At 42.9% G+C, this 26,897-nt stretch overlaps 1 protein-coding gene across 4 annotated transcripts in view; it reads left to right on the top strand.

Moving 5' to 3' along the window:
• The window catches only part of LOC105559432 (spectrin alpha chain), an 82,816-nt gene that overhangs the window by 15,535 nt on the left and 40,384 nt on the right, over positions 1-26,897 (top strand). For 3 of the 4 annotated variants that reach the window (XM_012007703.1, XM_012007701.1, XM_012007702.1), the window contains 2 exons: positions 23,501-23,751; positions 23,989-24,156. In XM_012007703.1, the coding sequence (XP_011863093.1) occupies positions 23,632-23,751; positions 23,989-24,156 (288 nt within the window). In that variant the 5' untranslated portion in view covers positions 23,501-23,631. Of the gene's footprint in view, positions 1-17,819; positions 17,841-23,500; positions 23,752-23,988; positions 24,157-26,897 lie in introns of those variants that run through there. The other variant, XM_012007700.1, reaches the window with a different exon arrangement.

The raw sequence follows: 26,897 nt of genomic DNA, 5'->3' as shown, positions 1-26,897 counted from the left end.
TGCGCACTGAGTGCAAGGCTTATTCATAGTCTTCTTATATTTAAGGATCGTCTTAAGCCAACGGCACACGATACTATGATAATTTTCCTACTGGAGTTGCGCGTACGAGAGCCAATCAGGATTTAGCATTAGGTCATCGGATCTAAAATTCTGCATCCTTATTGGCTCTTGCAAACAATCCAGTTGGAAAAAGAGTATCGTGTGCTGTTGGCTTTAAATACACAGAGAAAATTGTTTTTTTCCATCGAATAAATCAATTAAATAGTGTTTCCAATGGTTAATTTTTCCGATAAAATTATACACTGAGAAATATTTTCATCAGATAAACCAATTAAATAGTGTTTCCGATGGTTAATTTTTCCAATTACATTTTCCAATTAAATTATGTATTTATTCGATAAAATTAATCTGATGAAATTTGCTTGAAAAACATCATATTTTTCCTCGGATATACAATTTAATTGGATATATCCGTTTGTTATTATGTAATTATATTATCCGATTATATTTAATCGGACATTTTTCTCAGTGTAGATGCATCCGATGAAATTTATCCGATGAAATGCTGTTACCGATAAAATTTGATTGAAAAACCGATCATATTTTTCATCGGATATACAATTTAATCGAATATATCCGTTTGTAATTACGTAATTGGATTATCCGATTACATTTAATCAGACATGTTTCTTAGTATATCTCTTGAAATGTTTCTTATCCAGTAAAACGATCTGTCCAGCATCCGCACGGATCATTTTTGTGGCTAAATAAACGTGTATTTAAAACAAAGTGAAATATACACTGAGAAAAATGACCGATTAAATATAATCGGATAATGCAATTACATAATAACAATAACAAACAGATTTATTAAATTAAATTGTATATCCGATGAAAAATACGATCGGTTTTCCAATCAAATTGCATCGGTAACTGCATTGCGAAGTGACTCGCGAAGTGACTCGCGCGAAATTATTTTGCAAATCTATAATCTTAACGTCGTAATTTATTATCGTCAAAGCCCTCCTCCGCGGCCAACGCATCGCGCGGATACTTGAATTCGTCCTCGCGAAATCCGCAAGCCTGCGATCATCGACGCCTCGTGAAACCGAAGCGTCTGCGGAGCCAGAAATCATTGCCGGACGATGCGCGACGATGCGGGGAAGGCGCACACTCGTAACTGTATCATCCCGTGGAATTGTTCGCATGCACGTAAAGCTAACGGTCCCGTCCGGATGCATCTCTCAGTCTCTCTCTCCCTTTCTCTCACCCGGGGAGACGTTCGGCCCCGGAATGCGCATTGGCGCGTGCAGGCCTTATGCATTTCGTTCGGGGGAATTAAGTCGGCGAAGCGGAAACTTAACTCGATCGGCGTGGAGAGGTCCGGTCTCGATAATCCGCGGGTAAATCTTTCGGATTCCTCGCGCCGTGCCGCGATCGCCGAGGATGATTCTGCTTCAAACGGCGATACGTGCAATCTCATCGATCGCGCACGGGCGGACGAGCGATGTTATTACGTAACGATGCAGTTTAGTGATTCCTTCCGAGTCTGAAATCGGCCCGTTACCAGCAGAAAAAAATCGGACGAGAGGTCATTGCCTGTAAAAATGAATTTCCGTCTTACGTTTTGGCACAGTACGGCGGCTCCCGTGATTTCGACCAATACAAAGCTGTAATCATTGTTACAATTTCGCTATACTTTATAGCGTAACTGTAGAGTACTACACGCTTCACCGTGACGACAGCTCTATCGATGGTTATTTCGGCAGTCGCGCACCCAGAAACAAGTCTCTTCGAAATCAAACAAATTTCCTTTTGACCTTACTGGACTTGATTTAACTTCAACGAAATGATTTCTTTACCTCGACCGAAATTTTGTTTGATTAATACTGGAATTTCTAAGCGAATTCATATATCTACTTCTTCAAATCTAGCAAACGTATCGGAGGTAAATGAAAACTTAAGTCGATTCCAAGAAACGCCATTTCAACACGTATCTTATCTATTTTAATTTTTTTTCTGGGCGCGTGTCGCATGGACGGCGATAGGCGATTATCGGCGACAAGTCGAAATCGCCGCGGTAACGCGCGTCCATTTTAAAAGGGACGCGCTTACGTGAAAATTATGATGGATGCGTTAGCCGGGACGGGGCGCGTTTGTGTGTTTCCTAATTAATTAAGAAAGCCGCGGGTTGCCGACCTCCGGCTACGAGGCGTTTATTACGTGCGTTGCGGCCGTACGTACGTACGTAACGCGCGAGCGCGTTACGTGCGCGGCTCCTCTCCATCCGGCAGAATCGTTTTTACACGACGATACGATCGTAGTGTGCGCTCGTCACTTTCACTCCTCGGCCTGGGCACCCACGCCGCATCGCTCGCCATAACGACGTTATTAGCTGTGGTTTTTTTTCTGCGTTTTCCCTCGTATCCGTCGATATTGCCCGTGGAGATTAATCGCCGCGAAAGGGAGACCGTGATTATACACCCGTGACCGATTGCGCGCCTTTTAACGACCGGAATTGTCGGGAAAAATCGCGCTTAAGATGCGCGCGGTGTATGGTAAACAGCTCCCCGAGTGGGAATACGTTTAAGTGAACAGTCGACGATATCCGTGGCTTTAAGCACGTATTTTGCAACGCGTCGCATCGCGCGAAACTTCATTATTGCACGGAAAGAATTTTCTCTTAAAATGTATCTTGAAAATTATACAATTGTGGAACAGCGAGGTATTTCGAAGAATTTTATGAGTTTTTCGAAATTTTACCCATAGAGGAAGGTCCCCTATTATGAGATAGGGTCTTAATATGCACTTAATGAATTAATAGACATTATCGGTTGATTCCACCATGAATTTATTGCCCTCGGGGCGAAATCTGTTTAGTGGAAAATTCATTGTTAGATCGTGTAATTGTTGCGAAGAAAGATTAGCGATTGAATTTGGGTGTTGAAAACCTGCTATTTCATATTAGAAGCCTATCTTATAATAGAGGACATTCCTCTACATTTTACCAGTAAAATGTAAGGTAAAATTTAAAAAAAAACTCAGAAAGTTGTTTAAAATGCCACGTTGTTCCACGATTGCACGATTTTCAAGGTAAATTTTACGAGAAAATTCTCTCCGTGTAGTCATCTCGTTTTGTCACTATCAGTAATCAGTGTCGCCTCAGTTCAGCAATCTAACGCGGAAATATTACGTTTCATTAAGTACTTCACGTTCAATCTCTTCCCAGGCAGAAACTGCGATCGTATCGTCGCATTTTTTCAATCGTAACTTTTCCCACGTACATCCTCAACGATCGAGAGGGAAAAAGGAGAAAGAAAGAAAGCAGTCGCGGTATTGTATCTCATTTTTAAATTACCTTGAAGTATCCGTATTTTATACGAGATAATAAAGAGGATCACCAAGGTAATCTAATCGTCAATGGAGTTGGGGCATGATTCGATACAGTCGAAGCAGCATCATTAGGCTAACGAACGCTTCTAAATTATAAGCTATTCACAGATACTCGCGTGTATTGTGAGAAAATACATCCCTCTTCGTTAGTCCAGATTTCTATTGAGAAAGTATTCCGTTAATTTCTGTATGACCTGCTTTTCGTCGGACAGAGACGTGCAATTAAAGTTCGATTAAAAACAGCGCGACGCTGCGACGTGGCGTCGCGCCCAACTCGCATAAATCCTTTTGCGAAATTATCGATACAGCTGGACGACGTCCAGCTCTTTATTCATTGGACTTTAAATTATCTGTTTATACTCGCGCGTTATTCCGCGCTATTGTATTCATATCGGCCGGGCAGAATTTTACGCCCGATACGCAGTTGCGATTCTGCCCGATGATGCGTTTTACGCGAGTCTAAAAGTGCCGAGGGGTAAACCGCTGATGAAAATCATGTACACACCAATGGCAACACAGTTGAAAAATTTGTGTCCCAAACGGTCCACACAAATTTTTGTGTTAATTTAACATAATATGGATCCACTTCTAAAAAAGGCATGTAAGTGGATTAGTCGCACATCTCGAAGTATTGTTGCCGCTTTTCCGCGATGCCGATTGGTTTCCTCGAAGCGTGATGTGCTTCACTTCTCTTTTAGATTCATAGTAAATGAAGATTTGTAATTTAGAAATGTACATTTGTATACACCAATTGAAGTAAAATCTCTAATCTTAGTAATTAGAATTTAAGTGACAACGATTTTTGTTTCGAAACATCTTCTCAATTGAACAGAATTAATCGTCAATTTAATCAATACCAATAAGTCCGCAAAATAATACACAAAACGTAGTAACAGTCACGGAACAAACTAATGTAAAATATTAAGTACAGAATTTTCCATTACGTAGACGGGACAACGAATTCTCAACGTTTTTTTGTTGTTTTTCACTCGGCGCGGTGACGTACGATGTTTTTGCGTGCCATCGTGTACCTGAAGGTCGCCGCTCTCATTCGCTCGCCGAACGTCGTGCCGGCAGGCAGTAGCGAGAGTCGCTCCGTGCGTGTTATTACTTTTGCGTTATCGGTTTCCAAGACTCGATCGCGATGAATATAGGGATAAAACGCTATTGATTTGTACACTATTCATCGCTGGAAATTTCACTCACATAATTTATTTCGAGGATTAGATTGAATGACAAAGATTATAAAATATCGTTTCGTTGCTGACTAATAACTACTTTCTTCACCGTAGATTATGCTTCCGATGCTCGCGTTGCGTTTTATATCGCCAATTCAAAAGCGTTTTATCCCTTATCCTATTCTTCCGAATAAAAAATGCACGTTGTTAGTTTGAGTAACTTGTATGACAGAGAGACACGCGATATTTGTTAATAATATTTCGTGCGTTTCGCGGTATTTCACATCGCGTACGGGAGTGCCCGAAATTTCGCGCGATCGATGATTTTCGCGAGTGAGTGTTGTGTCAGTGCAACAAGGGAATCTGAGAGGAGGAGGAGGAGGCCCAGGAGGCATCGGGCAACGGCGGAAAAATGGTGAGGTAAGTGTCTTACAATTTAATATGTTATTTGTTACTTGTGCAAAATAAAGCATCTGTTCTGTGTTTTTATTTTATCTATTCAAACGATTCGAACGAGGATTCGAATAAGTGTTGGAGACAAAACCATACGTATACAATTTTGTGAGTTCATATTTAAAAGAAAGACTTTTTCATTATTCTATATAATTATTTTAATAAATGCCTATTTTAAAGAATATAAAATATAAAGTATATTTAATACAATAATTTCAATTTTACATAATTAGTCTATTCTAATCATATACATATTTGTATTTTTACAGTTTACCATATAAGTTAATGATGTACAACTCTGCTGTTGCGAATCGTATCAGTGAGTGATAAATTACTTTTTATTTTAAATTGACGTTGCGCATACAATTACTTCTTTGCATGTATACAAATTCGTACAAATATACAATGCTCAACCACAAATTGCGCGCGCGAAGCGCACGTTTTGTCATTTCTATATGTTAAATTGTCACACTAATACTCTGTTAATATTTTAACACAAAATAAATGCAAATCTCAAAATAATTTGAAATAAATTTTGTGTTTAAATTAACATATTTTTAATGAGAAATTTAATTTTAAAAATATAATAGTTACATATTACAGATGTAATAAGTCAAATGACGGTTCGAAATCACTCTCACTTACGTTATATAGAATAAAATCAATTTTATTCTGTAAATTTAACAGATAAATCTCGTTACTAATAATATAGAGCATATGTATTGTGTAAGATTTCTTTTCAGTATATAGTCATAATTTTACATTTGAGGTCAATTAACAGAAGAGCAGTATGTTGAATTAACACACGAATGTGTTAAACGTTTAACACAAAATTTTTTTACCGGCATTTTTTTAACAAGAAAACAAATTTTTCAACTGTGTAAATGTATGGTAAAATATGAAAGAACTCTGAAAAAGTTCTTCAGAATGCCATGTTGCTCCACGATTGCATGATCTTCAAGGTGAGTTTTAAGAGAAGATTCTCTCCGTGTGCTCATCTCATTTTGCCGCTATCAGTAATCAGTGTCTCCGCAATTCAGCAATCTAACGCGGAAATATTACGTTTTATTAAGCACATCACGTTCAATCTCATCCCGTGCAGAAATTGCGATCGTATCATCGCCCAGTGGTCACTGCTTTATCTTATTATCGTATTTATCTTGTTTTTATTTCTTATTTTATCTTTATAATGCCCCAGCAAGGCCTAATGCCCGAACTAATGCTCAAAAAATGCCTAGTAATGCTCAGTAATGCCGCAAATCTACACCGCAATGCCCTCGGCGGTTTACCCCTCGAAAAATGCGAAATGTCGGATGTTGCAACAGCAAATCGCGTAAAAATCATTCAAAGTGGCAAATATTGTCAGGAGTGAAAAAGTGATCCGTTTCTTATTCAATATAAAAAAAATTAACAATTACAAGATTCCTCGCATCGTTTCGCAATTTCGTAAAAATTGCGATTTAAAAATCCGGCAAAAGTAAGGCCAACGACTCTCTTAAAGTTTTTGGAGTGAAAATAGAATCGTGGAGTGAAATATTCGCTCTATTGGAGCAAATATTTATTAGAGCGAATATTTCACTCCGTGGTTTCTATTTTCACTCCAAAACTTCAGGAAGAACTTTAGTCATCAATTAGTTTTCCCATCGAAGAAACATCTTACCGTAGTCGGTTTAAGGAGAATTAAGGAAGAGGCCTTGCACTTGTCATCTTTCGTAAGATGCCTCCGTGTTGTGCTATCAAAGTGCTGTTTAAGCGGAGATCGACTGGAAAACTTTGCGGCCTCCACTATCCACCGCGAGGAATGCGGACGAGCCTCTCCATATTTCATACCATAAATACCTTAAGGTCATACCTCCCTTGTAACTTTACGAATTTCGCTCACGGACATACTTATTTCACGCGACGGAGCATCAAAACCCCTCCTGCCCGCCGGGGGGGGGGGGGAGGGAAAGACAATGGGGCGGTAAATACAGCCTCGTCGAACGGGCATTAGATAGTGCGCGACGCGCATAATGGAGGAAGAGGGAAGACGAATGTGGCACGTGGGAGTATAAAGGCCATTAAGTCGAAATTTACAAAGGACACCCGGTGCCGGCGCGCGCGCGCACGTTCCCGTGTGTCTCATGTGCAAGCGCTTGAGATATCGCGGCTAGATATCGCCGCATTGTGTTGTACGGCATTTTCGTGAAATAGCATCTTCCATTCACGTCGGCCGGCCGGCCTCGCCGACCCACCGTCAGCAACCTGTTTCCGTGCCGCGTATCGCGTAACAGAGTATCAACGCACATCGTCTTCTTGCTCCTTTTCTCCCGCGTGATCTCCGGCTGAAAATATCCCGGGCAGGCTGGAAAACTTCGTTAATTAATGAAAAAAATTAAAAAAAGCAAGAAAACAGACCCGCCGTGTCAAGGATATTCAGTAATTGCTGTTTTTCGCGATAGGAATTACTGTTAATATTTCCCATTCCTCCAACTGAAACGATTTACGATGCGGTTTGCAGTAAAGCAGTTTCTAACGAAAACATACCGTCAAGGCGTAACGCATATAAATTATGTAATTGATACAGGCTGCATCGGGCGCATGACGCCCGTCTTATTAAGAAAAAAAAAGGAGGAGATATGTTAATCAATTCTGTGCTCATTCCGCTCGTTGAGCATCGCGGAAAGGTAATTGACCGGTTCAAACGCGCTTCTGATAGAACACACAGGAACCTTTAAGACCCGCGGTACTCGGTTGCTTAACGCGTCTCGTGAAAGCTAGGATTCTTAACACCCGCAGGAAAACGTTACCGATGATTCATTCACACGCCGTAACAGGTCGTCCAGGGGAGAAGTCGTTCGCCGCGGTAATTACAGTTAATCGTCGTCGTAAATTCAAATCGTTCGAATAACGTTACGTCCCCGTGTCCCGCGCGCTTACGAAACGCGTCGCATATCTGCGTGGTCTGGCGTTTACAAATTGGAGGGAAAAAAAATTGAAAGGCGCGAAGCTGCCCCCCCCCCTCCCCGTAGTTGCCGTAATATTGTTACTTCTAGAATTTCTAATGGATTATTATTTCAAGCAAAGTTGCCACATTCGGCAATTAAACGTGAACGGAAAAGACGTGGTGCCTTTGCAAATCAACGCCGTAATAGCGTACGCGAGTTACAGCTCGCGTATTGCTTGGATATAATCGTCACCGTGGCCTCGCACAGCCCTTGGTGGGCCCTAGAGACCCTGTAATTAGAGACTGGCCATAAGGCTTCGTCAAATTCCTGCGTGTGAGAGAAAAATATAGGCTATCTCAAACTTTGCTCGTTACTTCTACGATCGTTACGATCGTAGAATACCTTGTTCTTGGCCTCCCTCGTTTACGTCGCTTCTTGACTATAATGTCAACCATTGTATAATATGTAACGTTGGACTAATTAGTCAGATGAGTAATGAGTTTCTTGACGAATTGATCCACGGATGAAGATCTTCCGCTCGCGATATTAGATCCCATTACCCGGCCGTCGACTCAATAAAGCCGAGAGCCGTAAAACATAAGGAAGATTATACGCTCCGTCTTTATACGGCGACCCTTTTCTCGTATTCAACGTGGCGACTTTTGCCGGTTTCCGTGCAGGAAGCGTCGTCGCAAAAGTGCACGATTCGTGCCGTGTCGTTAAGAACTTGTTCCGCGTGTAATCTGCGCGCCGGGTGTGTTTGTGTGTATTTGTGCGTATTAAGCGATTACGTTACCGCATCGTGAAATTAACAAGTTATTAACGCCGACCAGTCCGCCGGCCAGTGGTGCGTTTGCACGAAAAAGGAAAACGCTATTTACCGTATTTATGCGCGTGTCCGATGTACAAATTCTGCTGAATCGACGCCGAAATCGCGCCGCGACGACCAGAGGCTCGATCGCGAATCTTTTCTTCTAGCGTGCGCTCGTGAAAGGTGAAAAATTTCATTGAGGACTTTCACTATTCGTCAATGAAATTTTGCACCTTTCACGAATTCATAGAGGAAAAGATTCATGATTGAAGCCCCAGACGTAGAACTTAAGTCTTAAGGCTCTTAAGTCTTAAGCGATATATTTATAATAACAAACATAAACGGAACATTTTTAACCTACCTCGTAATTAAAATTAAAAAACATGTTTTACAAGTAATATTTTTATTCGCAGTTTTATTATAACGCGTGTATAAAATGCATAAATATTCATTTAAAGTATATTTAATTTGACGAACTTTGAAAGTTCAAGCTCTAAATACCAATTTCTGAAAGCACAATCTTGGGATTTGACGCACTGAGAAAAATTTCCACCGCGGGATAAACCAATTAAATAGCGTTTCCGATGGTAATTTTTTCCGATTGAATTATGAATACATCCAATGACATTTATCCGATGAAATTTGATTGGAAAACCGATCGCATTTCTAATCGGATATATCCGTTTGTTATTATGTAATTGGATTATATTTAATCGGACATTTTTCTCAGTGTGCGTTAACGCGTTTATTATCGACACGCGATGTGGGAATAATTTTGTGTGACCTATTTCTGTTGCACTTCATTAACAAAACAGGATCGATGTGAACATCGGGCGATCTTTGAAACAATTATCTCTCCTTGTCCCCCACTGATTACCGTAATAAGCATTTCCTGCATCCAACAGCGGCTGCCTTGTCTCCGTCGCATCTCCGTGCGCGCAGAACGTAGAGATTGCGGGGCCGCCGCAATAAACGCGTCGTTGTGCAAATGTTACGGCAATTACGCGGAGATTGCCGCGATTTTCTATCGAGGTATGATACGCGATAATAGATACTGCAAAGTGGGACAGAACTCCTTGCAAAAGAATAAAGCAAGAAAAAGTGCGAAAAAGATTTCACCATCACGGTGAAGAGTCCTACAGACCCCAAGACAAACATCTTAATTATCATTGGGTTGTCAATACGTACTTAAAAGAGATTGCGGCTTTCCGTATTTTTTTTTTATCCAACTCGTGGCGTTATCCGTTTTAAGATCCAGAATTAACGCTGCTAGAGCTTAAGATCAAAAAGTTAATCCGCAGTTGCCCGCAACGATAGCACGATAAGATATCAGATCTGATCGGTATCAGATAATAAAAATAACGCAAACAGATAATGTGACGACGAAAAGTAATATTTTGAATTTTTCACGCATTACGTCATTGCCTCGTATTTAAATGTTCGTCGCAGCACCAAGTCGAGGCACGTTCTCTTAGCTTCGCCAAACCGCTCAAGAAGAAACGTCACGCAGAGGCTCGCGCGACCCATTCGTGGCGAGTAGAACGTCGGCGCGTGCTTGTTTACCGGATATCCAAACCGTTCCTTAATTAGGCGGAATAAAGTAGACTCATTGGGGTCAATTCCAGCCGCGAATTTCACCAGCGGTCGAATTGACAAGGGGAAGATCGTTTCGGCCTTGCGCGGTGGCGTTACTCCCGCATCTTTAACGAACGCCGAACAGCAATTAGACGATTTTGACGTGGAACAAAAATCGAGAGGTCGATCGTATCGATGTGCAATTATATGCGCGGTGCTCCGTCGTTAATAAAAGCCTGTCAGTCCACACGATGCAACCCTTTCGATATTAACCGGGACATTATCGCGGGACGAGAACATGCTCGTCGATATTATTATTATTATATCAGTGCAAAAGTTCCATCGCAGTCTGTATAGTAAAGGGTACAAAATAGAATGTATTGTGTTGAATTATTGAAACTGTTTGTGGATCGTGATTGAAAATCTGATGCGATTACAATTTTCCAAAATAATATTTATATTAATCCGAATACATTTTTGTCTGCAATTAGCTAATTTAGCGCGTAATTTTTACTTTATACATTATCTCGTGTATTTCATTCGCATGCAAAACCACTCGAGTATATAAATCTTTTTGTGTCGTTATTTATTTAATATAAATACATATATGAGTTCGTATATTATCCTCTTCGGCAGGAACAAGGTTTCGTGGTAACGTAATAATTAAAAATGTCCCAATCGTCCGTTCGCATTGACGGAGCACGCAAGATAAATATTTAAGGAGAGGAGAGAATGTGTGTACTGTCACAGTCGTCACATCCTTACGTCCCGTAAACGTTTAGCCATGGGACGAAACGGAAATCGACCCAAGTACCGGCAGTATCGCCAGTAATGTTAAGTCATCGCAAAGATATTTATACAGTCTTACGCAATATTTGTTTCGCGAGATAAAATCGAACTTTATCCCCTATCTGATCGACGTCTGAGTAATTGCAGGGCGTATGAGCCAAGTTCCTGCATTTTTACTGAGATAAAAGGATAAATCACTACTTGGGGAAATCGTAACAAGACACAGGAAAAACGCGCCGCGTAAAGGCCTGCGTCCACGATGCTAGAACTTGATGCAAGTTCTAGTTCCGAGAAATGTATGGCCAGTCAACTCGCAGCTATTCCGTAAAAACTGCACGTTGATTGGCTGCACATTTTACCGAACTTGGACCAAGTTCTAGCGTCGTGGACACAGGCCTTAAGATATCGAGCGGTGTCAGGGAACTGCTTGAAATTTGTAGAGTCGGTTTACATGCCGAATACTTCAAATACACGCTTTATCTTGCGGCGGCATCTAAGCGAAACGTCATTTGGATTTTCGGCGCAACGACACTCTAGCGCCGACAATCTGTTATCACGACTTATCGGGACGATCTCGCATTCCGATTCGATGGGCCGACGGAGATAGAGCGTCCGCGAAATTAATTTCTCAGCCGTAAAAGAGAAAAAAGTAAGGCGAGCGTTCCCTGGCCGCGAAACGGCATAATTTTCTCGTAAATTATTGCGATGTCTGAAAATTTATACGGAGATTACAATCGCCATTAAAAAGAGATTTCGAGTGTGCCCCGGTGACGTCTTAATAGCGACGGATCCCGCTGATGCTCAGCAATTCTATTGCGCAATCTGGATTCGCATGAGTATGCAAGTCTCAAAAGCCAGCAAAGGCCCCGGCGTCATCCGCGGATCTAATGGCTGAGTCATCTGAAGCGTTTTCGAACTCTTAGAAGAGCCGCGCTTAGGGCCGTTATGCGCCGGCATGAGCGCGCATATGGCTTCGCGTCGACAACGAGAACATTTAAGACGCTACACGGAGAGAATTTTCTTTTCAAATTTATCCTGAAAATTACGTAATCGTGGGACAACGTCGCACTTTAAAGAACTTTACGAAAGCTTTTTCAAGTTTTTCTATACACATTTTACTAGTAAAATTGCTACACTGAGAAAAATTTTCATCGGATAAACCAATTAAATAGTATGTCCGATGGTTAATTTTTCCGATTACGTTTTCCGATTAAATTATGGATATATCCGATGAAATTTATCCGATGAAATGCAATTACCGATGAAATTTGATTGAAAAACCGATCAAATTTTTCATCGGATATACAATTTAATCGGATATATCCGTTTGTTATCATGTAATTGGATTATCCGATTATGTTTAATCGGACATTTTTCTCAGTGTAGTAAAATGTATTCCTTGAGGGGCAAACCGCTGAGGGCATTGTGGTGTACAGATTTGCGGCATTACTGGGCATTACTAGGCATTACTAGGCATTAATTTGAGCATTAGGCCTTGCTGAAGCATTATAAAGATAAAATAAGATAATAAGAAAAAGTAATGCCTACTGGGCATTAGTGGGCATTGGCGTACAAGATTTTGGTCAGCGGTTTCCCCCTCCGTATTTCTATACATAGAGGTGTGACATTTTGATGTTATCTTTATACGCAAAATCTCGCAAAATGCTCCAGGAACGTTTTAATGTCATTTCTTACAATTTTCCTTAGTAAACGTTTCTAACGTCAATGTTGTATCACTTGTACCCGAAAAAAAGGGTTGAAAATTGTTCAAAGTCAATTCTGCAGCCGCGGCGCTGGATGCCATCTTCGTTGCTAGTTACTTTTTGCTATGTGTTCATGCTATTTTAATATGTTTTATGTTACATTTTTTAACATACGTTTAGCCTTTATACATGTCGTAAATTGTTCTTTCGAAACATTAAGTCGTCTTATTGAAGCCCTGCTCACCTCTGACCACGGTGTTATCAAAAACATTATTAAAATAATGCAAAAGTTTTGGTTAACGGAAAAACAAAACGCAAAAAATGCCAAAAATAACATCAATATGTCACACCTCTACCTATACATTTTACTAGTAAAATTATTATTACTAATTTTACTAGTAAAATTACTAGTAAAGTGCCCATAGTAAAAAGTACATGGTAAAATTTCCAAAAACCCTCATAAAGTTCTTCGAAATGTCACGTTGTCCCACGATTACATGATTTTCAGGATAAATTTTAAGAGAGAATTCTCTCCGTGTATAAAACAATGAGGCATCGAGTTCTTTTCAAGGAACTTTACAATTACCTTGTCCGGAATTTAATTTCCCATGACGCAGATACCGAAGGCGTCAGCAATCTTGGTCGTGTAATCGATTGAAGAAAAAATGTGTTTCGATCAAACCTCAGCGCAGATGGATAGCAGTTTGTAGCTGCGGATTGACATCGTTTTCTCTAATAACCGTTCGTACGTGCTTTCGCCTAATTACTTGGCGAGCAATTGACACAATTACCCGCAGTTTCGCTTTAATCCGCCAACCGTAAAGTGTCAGGACGAGCTGCGGTTGTCACGCCCGAGAGTATCGGGCCACGACAAACTATTTATAGCTACGCTTGCGTATTTTTTTGTGACGTTTTTGTACGAAACTGCTTTCATCCGGAGATCAGAGTTTCACGAGGTGAAACTGAATTGCTTTCGCACCAAGCGGAATGTCGTGTTTTAGTCTTTATAACGATTAGTGTAATTACAATTAATTCGTGTAAGAAATATGGTGAAAGAAATACGCAAATCCTGCATATTTCTTCCATTACTGCGAGTTCTTCAGAAATTGAGACAAGTACACTGAGAAAAATTTTCATCGGATAAACCAATTAAATAGTATTTCCGATGGTTAATTTTTCCGATTACGTTCCCTGATTAAATCATGGAGACATCCAATGAAATTTATCCGCGGAAATGCAGTTACCGATGAAATTTGATTGGAAAACCGATTATATTTAATCGGACATTTTTCTCAGTGTGTAGATTCGAACACTGAGAAAAACGTCCGATTACATATAATCAGACAATCCAATTACATGATAACAACGGACATACCCAATTAAATTGTATATCCGATGAAAAATATGATCGGTTTTTCAATGAAATTTTCTCGGTAACTACATTTCATCGGATAAATTTCATCGGATGTATCCACAATTTAATCGGAAAAATTAACCATCGGAAACGCTATTTAATAGGTTTATCCGATGAAAAGTTTTCTCAGTGCAGCAATCGCGAGTCGAGTGGTACACAAAGTAGATGACACGAGAAACTATGTGTGACATTTCATATAATGTTATCGTGGGACACGCGTTCGCAAGGAGATAGGAATATGTAGTCATTGTGGAATGTTCAACGGAAAATTGTACATTTCACAGAGTAATACGTATGTGATTGTGTATATAAAAAATTCTATCTACGAGAGTAGAAAAATATTTCTCATCCACCGTTTCGCTCCCAAGGTGTTATGCATAATTGCGCAGCGGAGATGATTCAACGAGCTTAGTCATTTGCGAAGGAGGCGCGACGCGTAATAGGAAAAATATGCACTCTCTGGGTCGCGGCGTAATCCGTTCTGCTTCAGACACGAGCAGATTGCGGAAGTGTTAACATGAATTTTACGATACGTAGCGGCACGCCTGAATAACCTGGCGCAAATTTAATTCTAACTCTATCAGGATCTCGCGATAATTAATTGTAGCTGTCGCTTCGGCGCGTTTCGCAAGGTCGAGTCACACGCCGGGCGTTGAAAGGAACAGCTTCGACGCCGCAATAAACGCCCGAAAAATGACCCCAGTTCATTCTCACAATGTCACGGGCCAAATATAGGCATGTCGTCACCGTCGTTTGAACTTCAAAGCTGTTATTGCGTTTATTTCTGCGTGTATACACTTCGATACGAGAATGTGAATCAGATAGCGCTGGGTTATCAGCGTCAAGGGAGGAACGTCAGAGACAACGGTAAATGATTAGTGCCCCGAGTATTACTACTTCGGCGATTCGACTGGCGATTAGGTGGACATTTCATTTCAATTGCTCGATAATTGCAAAAATTACGCGCGTTGCTTCTTTCACGATTACGCGCAAACGAGCGGGCCGCCGATTAAATCGCCATTACTTTAATTTCTCGTGAGGTTATTCCGTCCTAACGTGATTAATGACCCGGGGTTGTAATCATTAATTACACTTTGCGGGTCCGTGTCACTTATCAGGTGCTCGATTCGTCGCTTATCGAGCGCTCACACGTTAAAACGGGTCTTTAATCAGGAAGAGGCATTTCTGTTTCATGAAAGCCCCAAGTGTAATCACTCAATTACACAGTCGTATTAAATCATGTTTGTGAGCGACTGAATTTCTTCGTTCCCTCGAAATAAGAAGAGCGAATGTCGCTGTAAATTCTACACGGTACAGTTGCTATGAAACTCGCTTCTGCCCCGGATACTCGGTTACATACTTACGCGCTGTACGATACGGGAATGAATTAATGTTTGCCTCGGCTATCAGTGTCAACAGAACGAGCTGGCACTTTCCAGGCGGGACGAGCGTCGATAATAATACGGCTCCGATTTCACCTGGTCCGCTAGTCTTGCAGCTCTCCTCTCTCGGCTCTTTCGGTGCGTTCACCGTATTTCCGGTGCAATTCCGCGCTTCCTGCCGGCAACAACAATGCCCTTTCGAACAGCATCGGTATCTTCCTCATCGCACACACGTTCGATTTCTAGAGCGTTTCGAGCCGATCGGGCCAGCAATTCCAAGCTAAATTTAGAGAAGCTCCTGAAACTTTTCGCCTACCTCAATTGTTCTGCGCGTTAAATATAAACTGACTTTTTGGTTGAAGAGACAAAAATCTACTTTGTTGGTTACAAAATTCAAACTAACTGTCCTTAATTAGAATTTGTTGATGTTACATACCGTGCAATGTTACTTGTATCATCATTGTCTCGCTATTCTTCTTTTAATTTCTCACCGATTCCTTAATCTAATCTCATTTCGTAGGCAATAAATCGATATATTTTCGTTTCCGTTAATATCAATTTCGCGCGCTCGCTTCATGGGCGCAGCTTTGCGTTGACAAAGTCCCACATTATGCGAAGATGCCTCCTGGTCAAAAACCCGACCCCACTTCAGCGCAATCGCCGTATTTCCGCTGCGATTCCGCGCTTCCTGCCGCATTGACGGCTCCACGATTAAAGGGCTGGTATTTAATTAGCTTGCCGGTAACATCGGCGTTGTCGATCGCCGCCGGATTATGACTTTCAGCTTGATATCGTCATCCGCGACAATTTAAATTCACCGTTCGTTTTCCGCAAAAGTTCAAGGTTCTGGAGAAGCAACTTCGAGCGGAAACGTAAAACTGGATTTGCTCTTTCTCTCAGGCCTAATTACTATTCAGCTTGAAATAAGACATACGAAGTATAACGCAGTTACGAGGGAGGCTTCTTTTATAATACAAATTTATTAAACTTAGATATGCGCGTAGATTCAGAAAAATTTACCAATTCTCTCCGAGTTTCCCTTAAAATTTGTATCTGTGCAAGTTACTCCTGAGTCCAACGTCGTCAACGTATCCCCGTAAAAAGATCCCTAAAAATAAGGCGAGATAGATCCTTGTTGATCGAGATGTCTCAACTCCCGCGCCATTTCGCACCGCGGGCTCCCGCTGGAATCGAATTTGAGGCCGCGCTTATCGTCGCGTACGTGTCGCTTATAAACATTCCGTAAGAGGTATCTCCTTAACGACGCACTCTTTGGTTTAAAAAGCTCGGATTAAGTTCCACGTAGCCTGTGCCTGGTTTTATGCACGCGATCGCATCCTTCGCGCCGGCCGCTTTATCTCCCTACGTGTTTTATACGACCTGTACCAATCTCCGCATTGTAAAATTGCTACAAAGTACGAGTACAGCGGTGGGCAGAATGGTTGCAACACTTTGTGGCTTTAATGACTTTAGGGACATGCATTTAGATTCAGGGTTACAGATCTTCTTCTCCAAGGAGTATTTTGCTCGACGGCCATTCCGAGACCATTTCGAGCGTTTCCGATTCTATTTTCCCGAGTGAAATTTTCCCCAGAGAAAACGACTTCGGAACGTAAATCTGAATGCGCGTTTCTAAACTCATTAAAAGAAAAAGTATTGCAACTATTCCAGCGCTGTACCTTCAAACCTCAGACGAACTGCAATATTTTTGTAATGTAACGCGTATAATGTCTTCTCACGATATACCTGAACGGATCGCGATCTCACAACGCACGAGATTGACAATCGGATCTTGCAGCTGCAATTTTCCGTGGTCTCACGTCTGATTGCCAATTTTCCTGCCCGTTTCCTCCACCGGTGTGTTTACACGTACCGCCTTTAATTCTCTCCTCGCGAAACGTTCCTACGCCTATGTATTACCACACGCACGCACACACGCGCAGATGTGCTTAGCTTCTGCTACATAAACAAGCCGGTCGACATAATACACATGCAATGCGTGATAAGAGTCCTGTCAGTGGTCTTCGACTGGCAACTGAATCAGTTGGGTGTCACCGCTCGTTTGCGCCTCACCTCGCGTTTTTTCGCCAGTGCATCATCGATTTACGTAAAGATCGACTATGAGAATTGTCCCGTCGAACGGAAGGGCGCGATAGGAGGATAATATCCCGCACGCGAAACGACATCATGGCTTACAATCATCGCGATTATTTTGGTAAATATGTGAGATAAGAAACGTCGCCGTCTGTTGCTCCGAAAAACCGCCTCCGTGTGTTCTACATGTGTACATATTTTTGTTGCGTAATTAGCTTATGCAATGGAACGCACCTAGTCATTATACACAATTAGGCTCGTGTAGTGTCTAATTGTAATCTAATGTGCACAGCGTCAGGGATAATTTCATAATTACATATACACCTGTCTATCGTCTTATCTCCGACGATAAGACAAGTCGGGCGGAAACTTCGATCTATCGTTCGCTCTGATGAACCAATAATCTACTGTCGCAGATACACCCACAGAAAAAAATTTCCGGATCCAATGCTACTACGCTTGAATGTATCATAAAATAGAATCGATATAGCGCCCATCATATTTATTATAGAGAAAGGAGTATTTTAATGTTAAATGAAAAATTCTAAAATCTAGAATAAAATGATAGTACACTGAAAAAAATTTCTGGTTGAATATGGACGAATCAGATAATTCCTTTAGGATTTACCAGAATTTCTGTAGGATTTACCAGAATTCCTGTAATCCTACAGAAATTCTGGTAAATCCTACAGAAATTCTGGTAAATCCTAAAGGAATTATCTGATTCGTCCATATTCAACCAGAAATTTTTTTCAGTGTATGTATCGCCTTTCGTCCAATATCGTGGTACCAACTTCGTGCGTTGTAAGATGGAGGGGAAATTTGTTCTAAACGCAACAATACATAAACTTACATTTACATAAGTCACTCTTGTCTCAATATAGTGAGTCAATCCTTTTTAATTCGATAGAGGGGAATAAGAATTATTGATTTTACTTCGATATTGTCTCATTTTTATACTGAATGAGGTTGTGAGAAATGTAAATGCGTCAAGAATATTTTTTGTCTCGGTAACAGAAACAATTTGCGACCGGGCGCTGAGAAAAATGGCCGATTAAGTATAATCGGATAATCCAATTACATAATAACAAACGGATATATCCAATTAACTTGTATATCCGATGAAAAATATGATCGGTAACCGCATTTCATCGGATAAATTTCATCGGATGTATCCATAATTTAATCGGAAAATGTAATCGAAAAAATTAACCATCGGAAACACCTATTTAATTGGTTTAACCGTTGAAAATTGTTCTCAGTGGCAGAATCGCATTCTTCAGCCCCGAGATTTGTCAAAGCGTCCGGCACACGCAGCTCCAATTCCCACGGAGTTAAACAGTGCCATTTGGAGGCGTCGCTGCCGGTGTACGTACACGTTGTACCTCGCTGTAAGCCGCGGGCTCGTGCGAAATGTACTTAACGCGAACGCGGCGAGAGCATGTGTATCGCCGCGCGCGTCACGCTCGAGGAATTCGCGCTAAGTACGTGTGTTACAGTCGCGTTACATGGCCCGACCGCTGTTAGAAACACCCGGTGCGCGAGCACCGAACGACCTAAGTACTCTAATCAACTCCGCTGAGATAATCGAGCCCGCTATAACTTGTCGTTGCCCTCCCGAGTGCTCGTTCGCTCGCTCGTGCATGGATCCCTCCGCGATAGAGGTATTTGGCAACTTCATAAATTCCCGCATCATAGTTACTTGTCATCGTGCCATTAAGATCCTCGGACTTAATGGCGCCGTACGTCTGGCGCTATTGGATATTTTTTATTGAATTTCTTTATACAACCTTGACGGGGTCTCAATATTGTACATTCATTACCCTCGGTATAGATGTTTGGTATCGTAAATCCTTGGCGTCATTGACCTATGGTACTATAAATCGTCGTTGCCACGGATCCTCGGTTATCGGTTAGACGGGACCGATAAATCATTCACTGAGAAAAATGTCCGATTAAATATAATCGGATAATCCAATTACATGATAACAAACGGATATATCCGATTAAATTGTATATCCGATGAAAAATTTGATCGGTTTTTCAATGAAATTTCATCGGTAATTGCATTTCATCGGATAAATTTCATCGGATATATCCATAATTTAATCGGAAAACGTAATCGGAAAAATTAACCATCGGACATACTATTTAATTGGTTTATCCGATGAAAATTTTTCTCAGTGTTGGCGTTATAGATCCTTTGGTAGCGCGGATAGCTCAAGGTACCGCTACCTCCACCGTAGATCTTCGATGCCTGGATCTTTGCAACGTATCCTCGGTGTCGTAAATGGTGTGGGGGAAAAAATACACTCTGGTATAAAAAATTGTCGATACCGCACTTTTCCATATCACGGTTCTTTAGTGTCGCGTTATCAGTGAATTATCACTGATATATGAAATCTTATTCTACGCTTACTGCTGGCTCTTTCAAAGTGCGATTCTCGAGCTTCCGTTTCTATCAAGCGATACGCACGTATCTCTTTCCGCGTTGATATATCGACATGTGAAAGTGTCGCCGCTCGAGACACGACTCGTTGCGAAAATGTCGCATTTAATCCACTTTCGAAAGGCGCGTCTCTCAGGCAGCAGACGTGCGAACTGGTCCCTGGATATGACATCACGCGCGGCCGCGAGCCAGACGATGTGACATTTAAAAATCTCACGGCGCATGTAAACGAATTTTGCCGGCTCGTGAAAGCGTGTCCTTTAATCTGCATTCGCCGAGGCGCGTCCTTGATCTTCCGAAACGCGTAATACGTTTCGCGTTTCTTCGTCTCCTCGCGGGACGGACGGTCAACTCCGTTCGCGATTTTCTATTAGCGAACTTTCTAATACCTTTCTCTGGCAATCGGCAAGCGTTAACATTATCGCCGATGAAAAACGTCGATGTGAAATGATCGTTGATTAACATTGACACGGCTGCGAGTTGCCCATCGGTCGAGAAGCCAGCCTCTCTTTCACATTGATACAAAAAGTCCACGAAGAAAATTAATTACGCGAATTACTGAGAAGCATCGCTGCGAATTTAACTTGCGGCAAAGTAAAAGTGCAATAATCAAATAAATCCTGTTACGTTGTTATATCATCGCGTTCAAGATAAAACATGATGCGTTATCAACAATTATCGATAATCTATATTATTTTCGCAACGTACACACTCAATTTACCAGAACACGGAGATAATTTTCCCTTAACATTTACCCTGAAAATCACGTAATCGTGGGACAAGAGAGATAAATCTCGTGTTTTATTAAGATCTATTTTTTCTATGTAATAATATTAATCCTCAAAGAGTGATCGGCCCATAACTCGCATGTTAAAATGTACAACTTTAATGGTTTTTCTTTTTTTTATTTCACCGTCGACCGGGTCTCAAATTTCGCGTACCGATAGATAAAACTTGCAACTGCAGTATACTTCAATTTCAATTCTTCCTACTTTTGGTCGGTTTATGCAGGAGCCCACCTTAACTTCAGATAGTTTCTGTTAGCGCTCCGGACCTAATTAAAGGTCTATAGTATGAAAATAACAGATGCGATTCATTCGCGAAACCGACAGCCTCGGAGAGCAGAGCGTTTGGCGGTCCAGCGTGAAATCGCACGGGGTTACAAATGCGCGCACGTGCAGTCGCATACACGCAGCCGTCATAATTGACACTTCAAAGTTGCGCGTGCATTTTTTTTTTGGAGCGCGCGCCCCTTTCTTTCGCGCTCGCCGGGCCAATTTACGCTCGCGCTCACGTTCGTGCTGGCGCGTCCTTTTAGAGGCTCGAAAGAAATTTACGACAGCGTCTACGTAGCATTAGCCGGAGTGACAATAAGCGAGGACAATAATCCCGCCGAGTCACGAACGCCCAGCGAGAAACGAGTCGCCCTCGAGTGCACGGCCGTCGTTTATGCACTTGCTCTTATTATCGGGTTGTCGCGCGTGAAATGTGAGTTTCGCGTCGGAACGTTCTCGAGTAACCTCGGAAGGAATTAAATACGCAGCGCGTATATATTCGTCCGTTTTGACGCTTGCTTAAAACTTTACGGATCGCCGTGAGCTTTTTGAGCGCGTTAAGTTAAACGCGTTTCGCAGCGAGAACCAATCGTGGCATTTTTTATCTCGTCGTTTCCCATTTACTTACGACAGTTAATCTCGTCGGGACGACACGGCCCGTAGATCTCCGGCACGGAGTTAAAACGCTAATGCTTTCGAGAATCCCTCTATTGTAATTGAGTCGCCGTTAATTGTTTCGAAACGACAAATTTATTAATTTACTCTCATTAGCGCCCCGATACCACGGCTATCCTGTACAACGGGCACGATATTTACGAGCCATCGTAAAGAAGTTAACGCGGCGGTATGCGGCCATCCCCGGCCGAATTTATCGCCCACGTCTCCTCCGAGGAATCGTAATTTTCAATATTTGCGGCCGCGCGCGCTGTTCTCGCTTAATTTAATCCGCGTAATCCCGTAAATTCGGATTAAGGCTGTCGCGAATATTTTCGCGCGCGCGCGCGCCCGCCTCGAGTGTCGGCCTCGTACGAGCTTCGATTCGCCGTTTATCTGCCTGCTGCGTAAATACTGCCACTCGTAAAAGTTATCACGACTCGTTAATCTTGCCGAGAAGGATGCCCGTTGTTCCTTTCTCCCCGCGCGAGAAAAGCCACGCTGCGCTCTCATCCTGACGCCGCGATATCCACGCCTATGGTATATTTCCTATCACCCTATTTTACGATACACGCGCCTTATCGCGTCTCTCGCGTAGATATCGGGGAAGACGACACGACGGATGTCTCTTCGGCCGCTTCGCCTCTTTAATTATCTCAAATACGAGCCCCAAGAAGTGCTGAATAAGTACGACTGCTAACAAAAACGTATTGAACCGTTTAATAGATCACCGCGCGCGATAAGATATCTTTTATCTCTACTGTGCTGTATCTAGTCTCGTATATTTATTCTCGAAGACGGTTTGTTGTACTTTTGTCAATAATAGAAAGCGCGCCGCAGCTTGCTTGAATCTTACGAGGTCAAATTCCATCGAGAGTTCGATAGTTCCCTATCGACGTGGCTGTTCGATACATCGCGATGAATTGACAATGCAATATTGCAGCGATCAAACGTTAGTACGTTCTATATCAAAATAATGGCAGATCATAAGTTACAAGAGCTATTTGCGTGTACGGCTCCTTGCCTCTCGATTTCAATTAAACTATTGCCCCGCCGGCGAGCCAACGATCAATAACTAGGCATAACAGATGCCTGTCGTTCGAGTTGAAACGTAGAATCGAGCAGCGAGACGATTGTTGGCGCAACTTTCGTGAAATATAAAATGTTCGCCTTTAAGTTGCTAAGATTGATATCTCTTAAAAATTTCGGAATTTCTCAAATTTAGCGATGAAACGCGACATTGTTTCACCTTGATTTTTTTTTAACATTGATTTTTGTAGTAGCTCGTAACAGCGAAGAGTCTGATTTGAAAAACCGCAGTCTCGGTCTGCTAGAATGACTATTCCGAAAGTGTCCCTCGCATCTCAGTTTCGGTTATTCGTCGCTAATTAATTTCATCTATTGCCTGCCGTGAGCCCGCGGGGCCGACGCGTGACTTACGAAAAGGAGATTTTTTTTTCAAGCACGTGCTTACTAGAAAGGAAATGTCGCAGATGCTAATCGCGCACGAGGCTTCATCCGTAGAACATTTATGGCCGTGTTTCCGCCTCGCGTATCCTGTGTTTACGCCACGTTTACGCTAACAGAACGGGTTTCCAAAAGCGGACGATTTCTGTGTTTCAGGGGCGCAGTATGTGCCCGGCGCTGGGCCCAGCGCCGCACCCCGAGAAAGGACCCATAGTCTCGAACACGCCTCCGCATATCCGCCACCGAGAGTCGACAGATACAGGGGCGGTGCGCAGATACAGAAGAGAATGACTCAGAGGGAAGACGTTCTCAAGTTCGAGCAGGGCCGCATCAAGGCCCTGCAGGAGGAACGTCTTCACATCCAAAAGAAGACGTTCACAAAATGGATCAATTCGTTTCTGCTCAAGGTATAACGCGTCCAACCTGTACGCTAAGCAATTAAATATAGCAAATTACAAACTTGCGTTCGGAAATATTCGTATATCTGTGTAAAAAGACAAAACTATTCTCGTAAATAGCGCCTGTGGTATTCTTCCGTGTTAATCGCCGGATTAAATGTTTTGATGAATAATAATTTCCTATAATCGCAACATCTCGCGATTCTTTCGAATTGAATTCTATCGGGACTCGATCTGGCCTTTCAGGCGCGCATGGAAGTGGACGATCTGTTCACCGATCTGGCGGACGGCAAGAAATTACTCAAACTATTGGAGATCATCTCCGGCGAGCGATTGGCCAAGCCCAACAACGGGCGCATGCGAGTTCACAAAATCGAGAACGTGAACAAGTCCCTGGCGTTCCTCCATACCAAGGTAATACATATTCTCGAGAGCATGGCTTGCCTTCTTCTCTCTTTCTCTTTCTCTCTCTCTTTCTCCATCACGCTCTTTCGGGGTCTCGAGTGTGTGTTCTTCGGACGTTGCTCGGCTCTCGAAAATCTCTCGGGAACGAACAATCAGCCGCGCGGTCCGGCGCGCGAACAACTTTGTTCGCCGAGGAATAAATAAAGACCCCGAAAAGGCGCTTGCAAGCGAAGAGCCGGATAAATTAATGGGGCAACGAGCGGGCCCCCGTTAAGTCCCGCTCGTAATTTCTCTGTTGAACCATAGATCGCCGTAGCCGTTGTACATTTCAATGCAAATGCGCTCAAGCCGCGCCACGCTAAACTTTCGCCGGAAGGACCGTACACTTGAAATGAGCGTGGACCTAAAGATAAATGATACATATCGATAGTTCTGTGTCCAAAAGCCTCTGTCCACGATGCTAGAACTTGGTCCAAGTTCTAGCTCCGAGAAATGTGCAGCCAATCAACTCGCGGCTATTTCATAAAAGCATTGGCTACACATTTCTCGAAACTGGAACTTGGACCAAGTTCTAGCATCGTGGACACAAAATCGGCCTTCAAGGCCGACGATCGGGATCGGCGCGCGGTTTAAAGTCGAAAAATAGACGCGATAATATCATCATCGACTGTTTATTGCGACAAATATTACCACATGCCTCAGTGGTCGAATCGGCGAGACGCCCGTCTAGAGTGTAGCGAGGTCCAGGTTCAAACCCCGGCTGAAGCGATATTTTTCGCAATAAATTTCTTTAATTAGAATTTGGCAGTTGTGTCTAATTAATTTCTTACATTGGTTATTTACTGGCGACAATAAGTCTTGATTCTTGTTACAAATAATAAACATACGACAGTAGCATTGCGGTATTAAATACCGATGTTCAATTCGTCGTGGTGATCCGAATAGTTTCGCCGGTAATGACTTGCACGCACCGTAATCGCGAGTATCGCCGTACGGGCGCGAAAAATCATTCGGATGATTAATCAGCCGTACCAGCCGTTATTTTCTATCTGGTCTGGTAGCCCACACGCGTCAGTTCGCGCTATCGACGAAGCCAAAGGAATTCTACTGTCTAGATCTGACAGATTAGAAACCTATGACCGATCGTCGACGCGGGCGGCGCGCGGGGGTTCGCGCGGACGAGGAGGCGGATCGAAGAAATATGATGTGCGACGCGTCGCTTCCGGTAACACGAGGATCGGGGCCACCGCGCCGTGATTCCCGTTGGTCTCTTTGGAAACCGACGGGCCCCGATGCCGAGACGCCGACGCATCGCCTGGTCAACGCCTCCGCCCGCGCGCTCGAGTTTTACAGCGTGCCGCTCCTCTCTCGCCCGGTAGCGCGGGCTCCTCCGCGGCGTATACGCGCCGCACGCTAGTGAAACTATTATGTCATAAGCCACCAAGTATAAGAGGCCATTCACGAGGAGTTTACACTTACCGGGGCTTCGTTGCGGCGCGCCGGTGCCCACCGGAGCGCGCGAGTCCGCTCGAAGAACACCGCGGAATGCCGGGGCGCAGCCGCGTATTCGAGCGTTTGGGTCTTTTTTCTGCTTTAAATAATGTGGCGTCGTTAAATCTGGGCGATTCGTAGATTTTTAAGCGAGATAAGGCGAGACCAAGCGCGCGCGATAACGGTTCTCGGTAGCTTCGGCAAACAACTATTCCCGTGAACTTCGGCGCGTTCGCGCGATTCACGGATAAAGCCCACTGGACGCCGTAGAATCAAGCGGAACGCGATAGTAATTCCCGATGTAGAAAATGGCAAAGTAATTATTATCCAATTAAGATATAAAGTGGGATCGGTAAAGAAATGGTTGCTCTCTCCGCCGCGCCCCCGTAGACACGGTGTAAAGACACGAGGTGAAGCAATCTGGTGGATGCGCAGTGTCAACCAATCAGAAGTGGCCCGAACTACCGAATTGACCAATCAGAAATTCGCCCTAACCTTCGAAATTCATTGCGGTTGAATGCAGGAAGAGCCAGTGAACGATTTGCCCGAAAAATTGGTTGCGTGCGCAAATGTTTCACCTTGCATCTTCACACCGTGCCCGTAGAAATCGCGAGATCCCGATCGCCGCGACGCGTGATGCAGCCTTAACGCGTTTACCCTTTACGGAAACATATCTCAGCGGCGAAATGCTCGTGATGCTCGGCCGTATACTTTTTACTGTGCAACTACGTGTTTTACCGGCACCGGCGGTAATATGGACGTAATCGTTAGGCATCGTTATGAAGTCGTGCGTTAAATCGCCGCGCTCGTACAACGGCCGCGCGCCGATCGCGTGCGACGAAAAACTCATTGTCCCTCGCGTATAAAGGCCGGCCGGCATGCGACATCATTATCCGTTCGTGGAGAAAAACTTTACTTTTCGGAGACCATCGAGATCACTCGCGAGGGCGAGTCGGGCAACTTCGAGAAGTCACATTTTCGACCTCCATTTCTTTCGCGCTACGAATCGCGTTGCATAACTTAATAATCTATTGAAGCCAACGGCACACGGTAATGTGTTTCCTACTGGACTGCTTACGAGAACCAATCAGGATTTAGCCTTTAGTCCCCTGGGGGTCAATTCTGTACATCTTACACTATGGTGAAAATGCTAAAAGCGAGTAGCTTTGTCTCTCTCTCTCTCTAACCAACCGTCCCCTTAGAAAGAGACAAAGCCGCTCGCTTTTAGCATTTTCACTGTATTGTAAGATACAGAATTG

Source organism: Vollenhovia emeryi, unplaced genomic scaffold (genome assembly GCF_000949405.1).
Source record: "Vollenhovia emeryi isolate VEMERY1.0 unplaced genomic scaffold, V.emery_V1.0 DF939271.1, whole genome shotgun sequence".
In the NCBI taxonomy this organism is placed as follows: Eukaryota; Metazoa; Arthropoda; class Insecta; order Hymenoptera; family Formicidae; genus Vollenhovia; species Vollenhovia emeryi.
The sequence above is the reverse complement of the archived record's forward strand: the minus strand, read 5'-3'. Positions and strand labels throughout refer to the sequence as shown.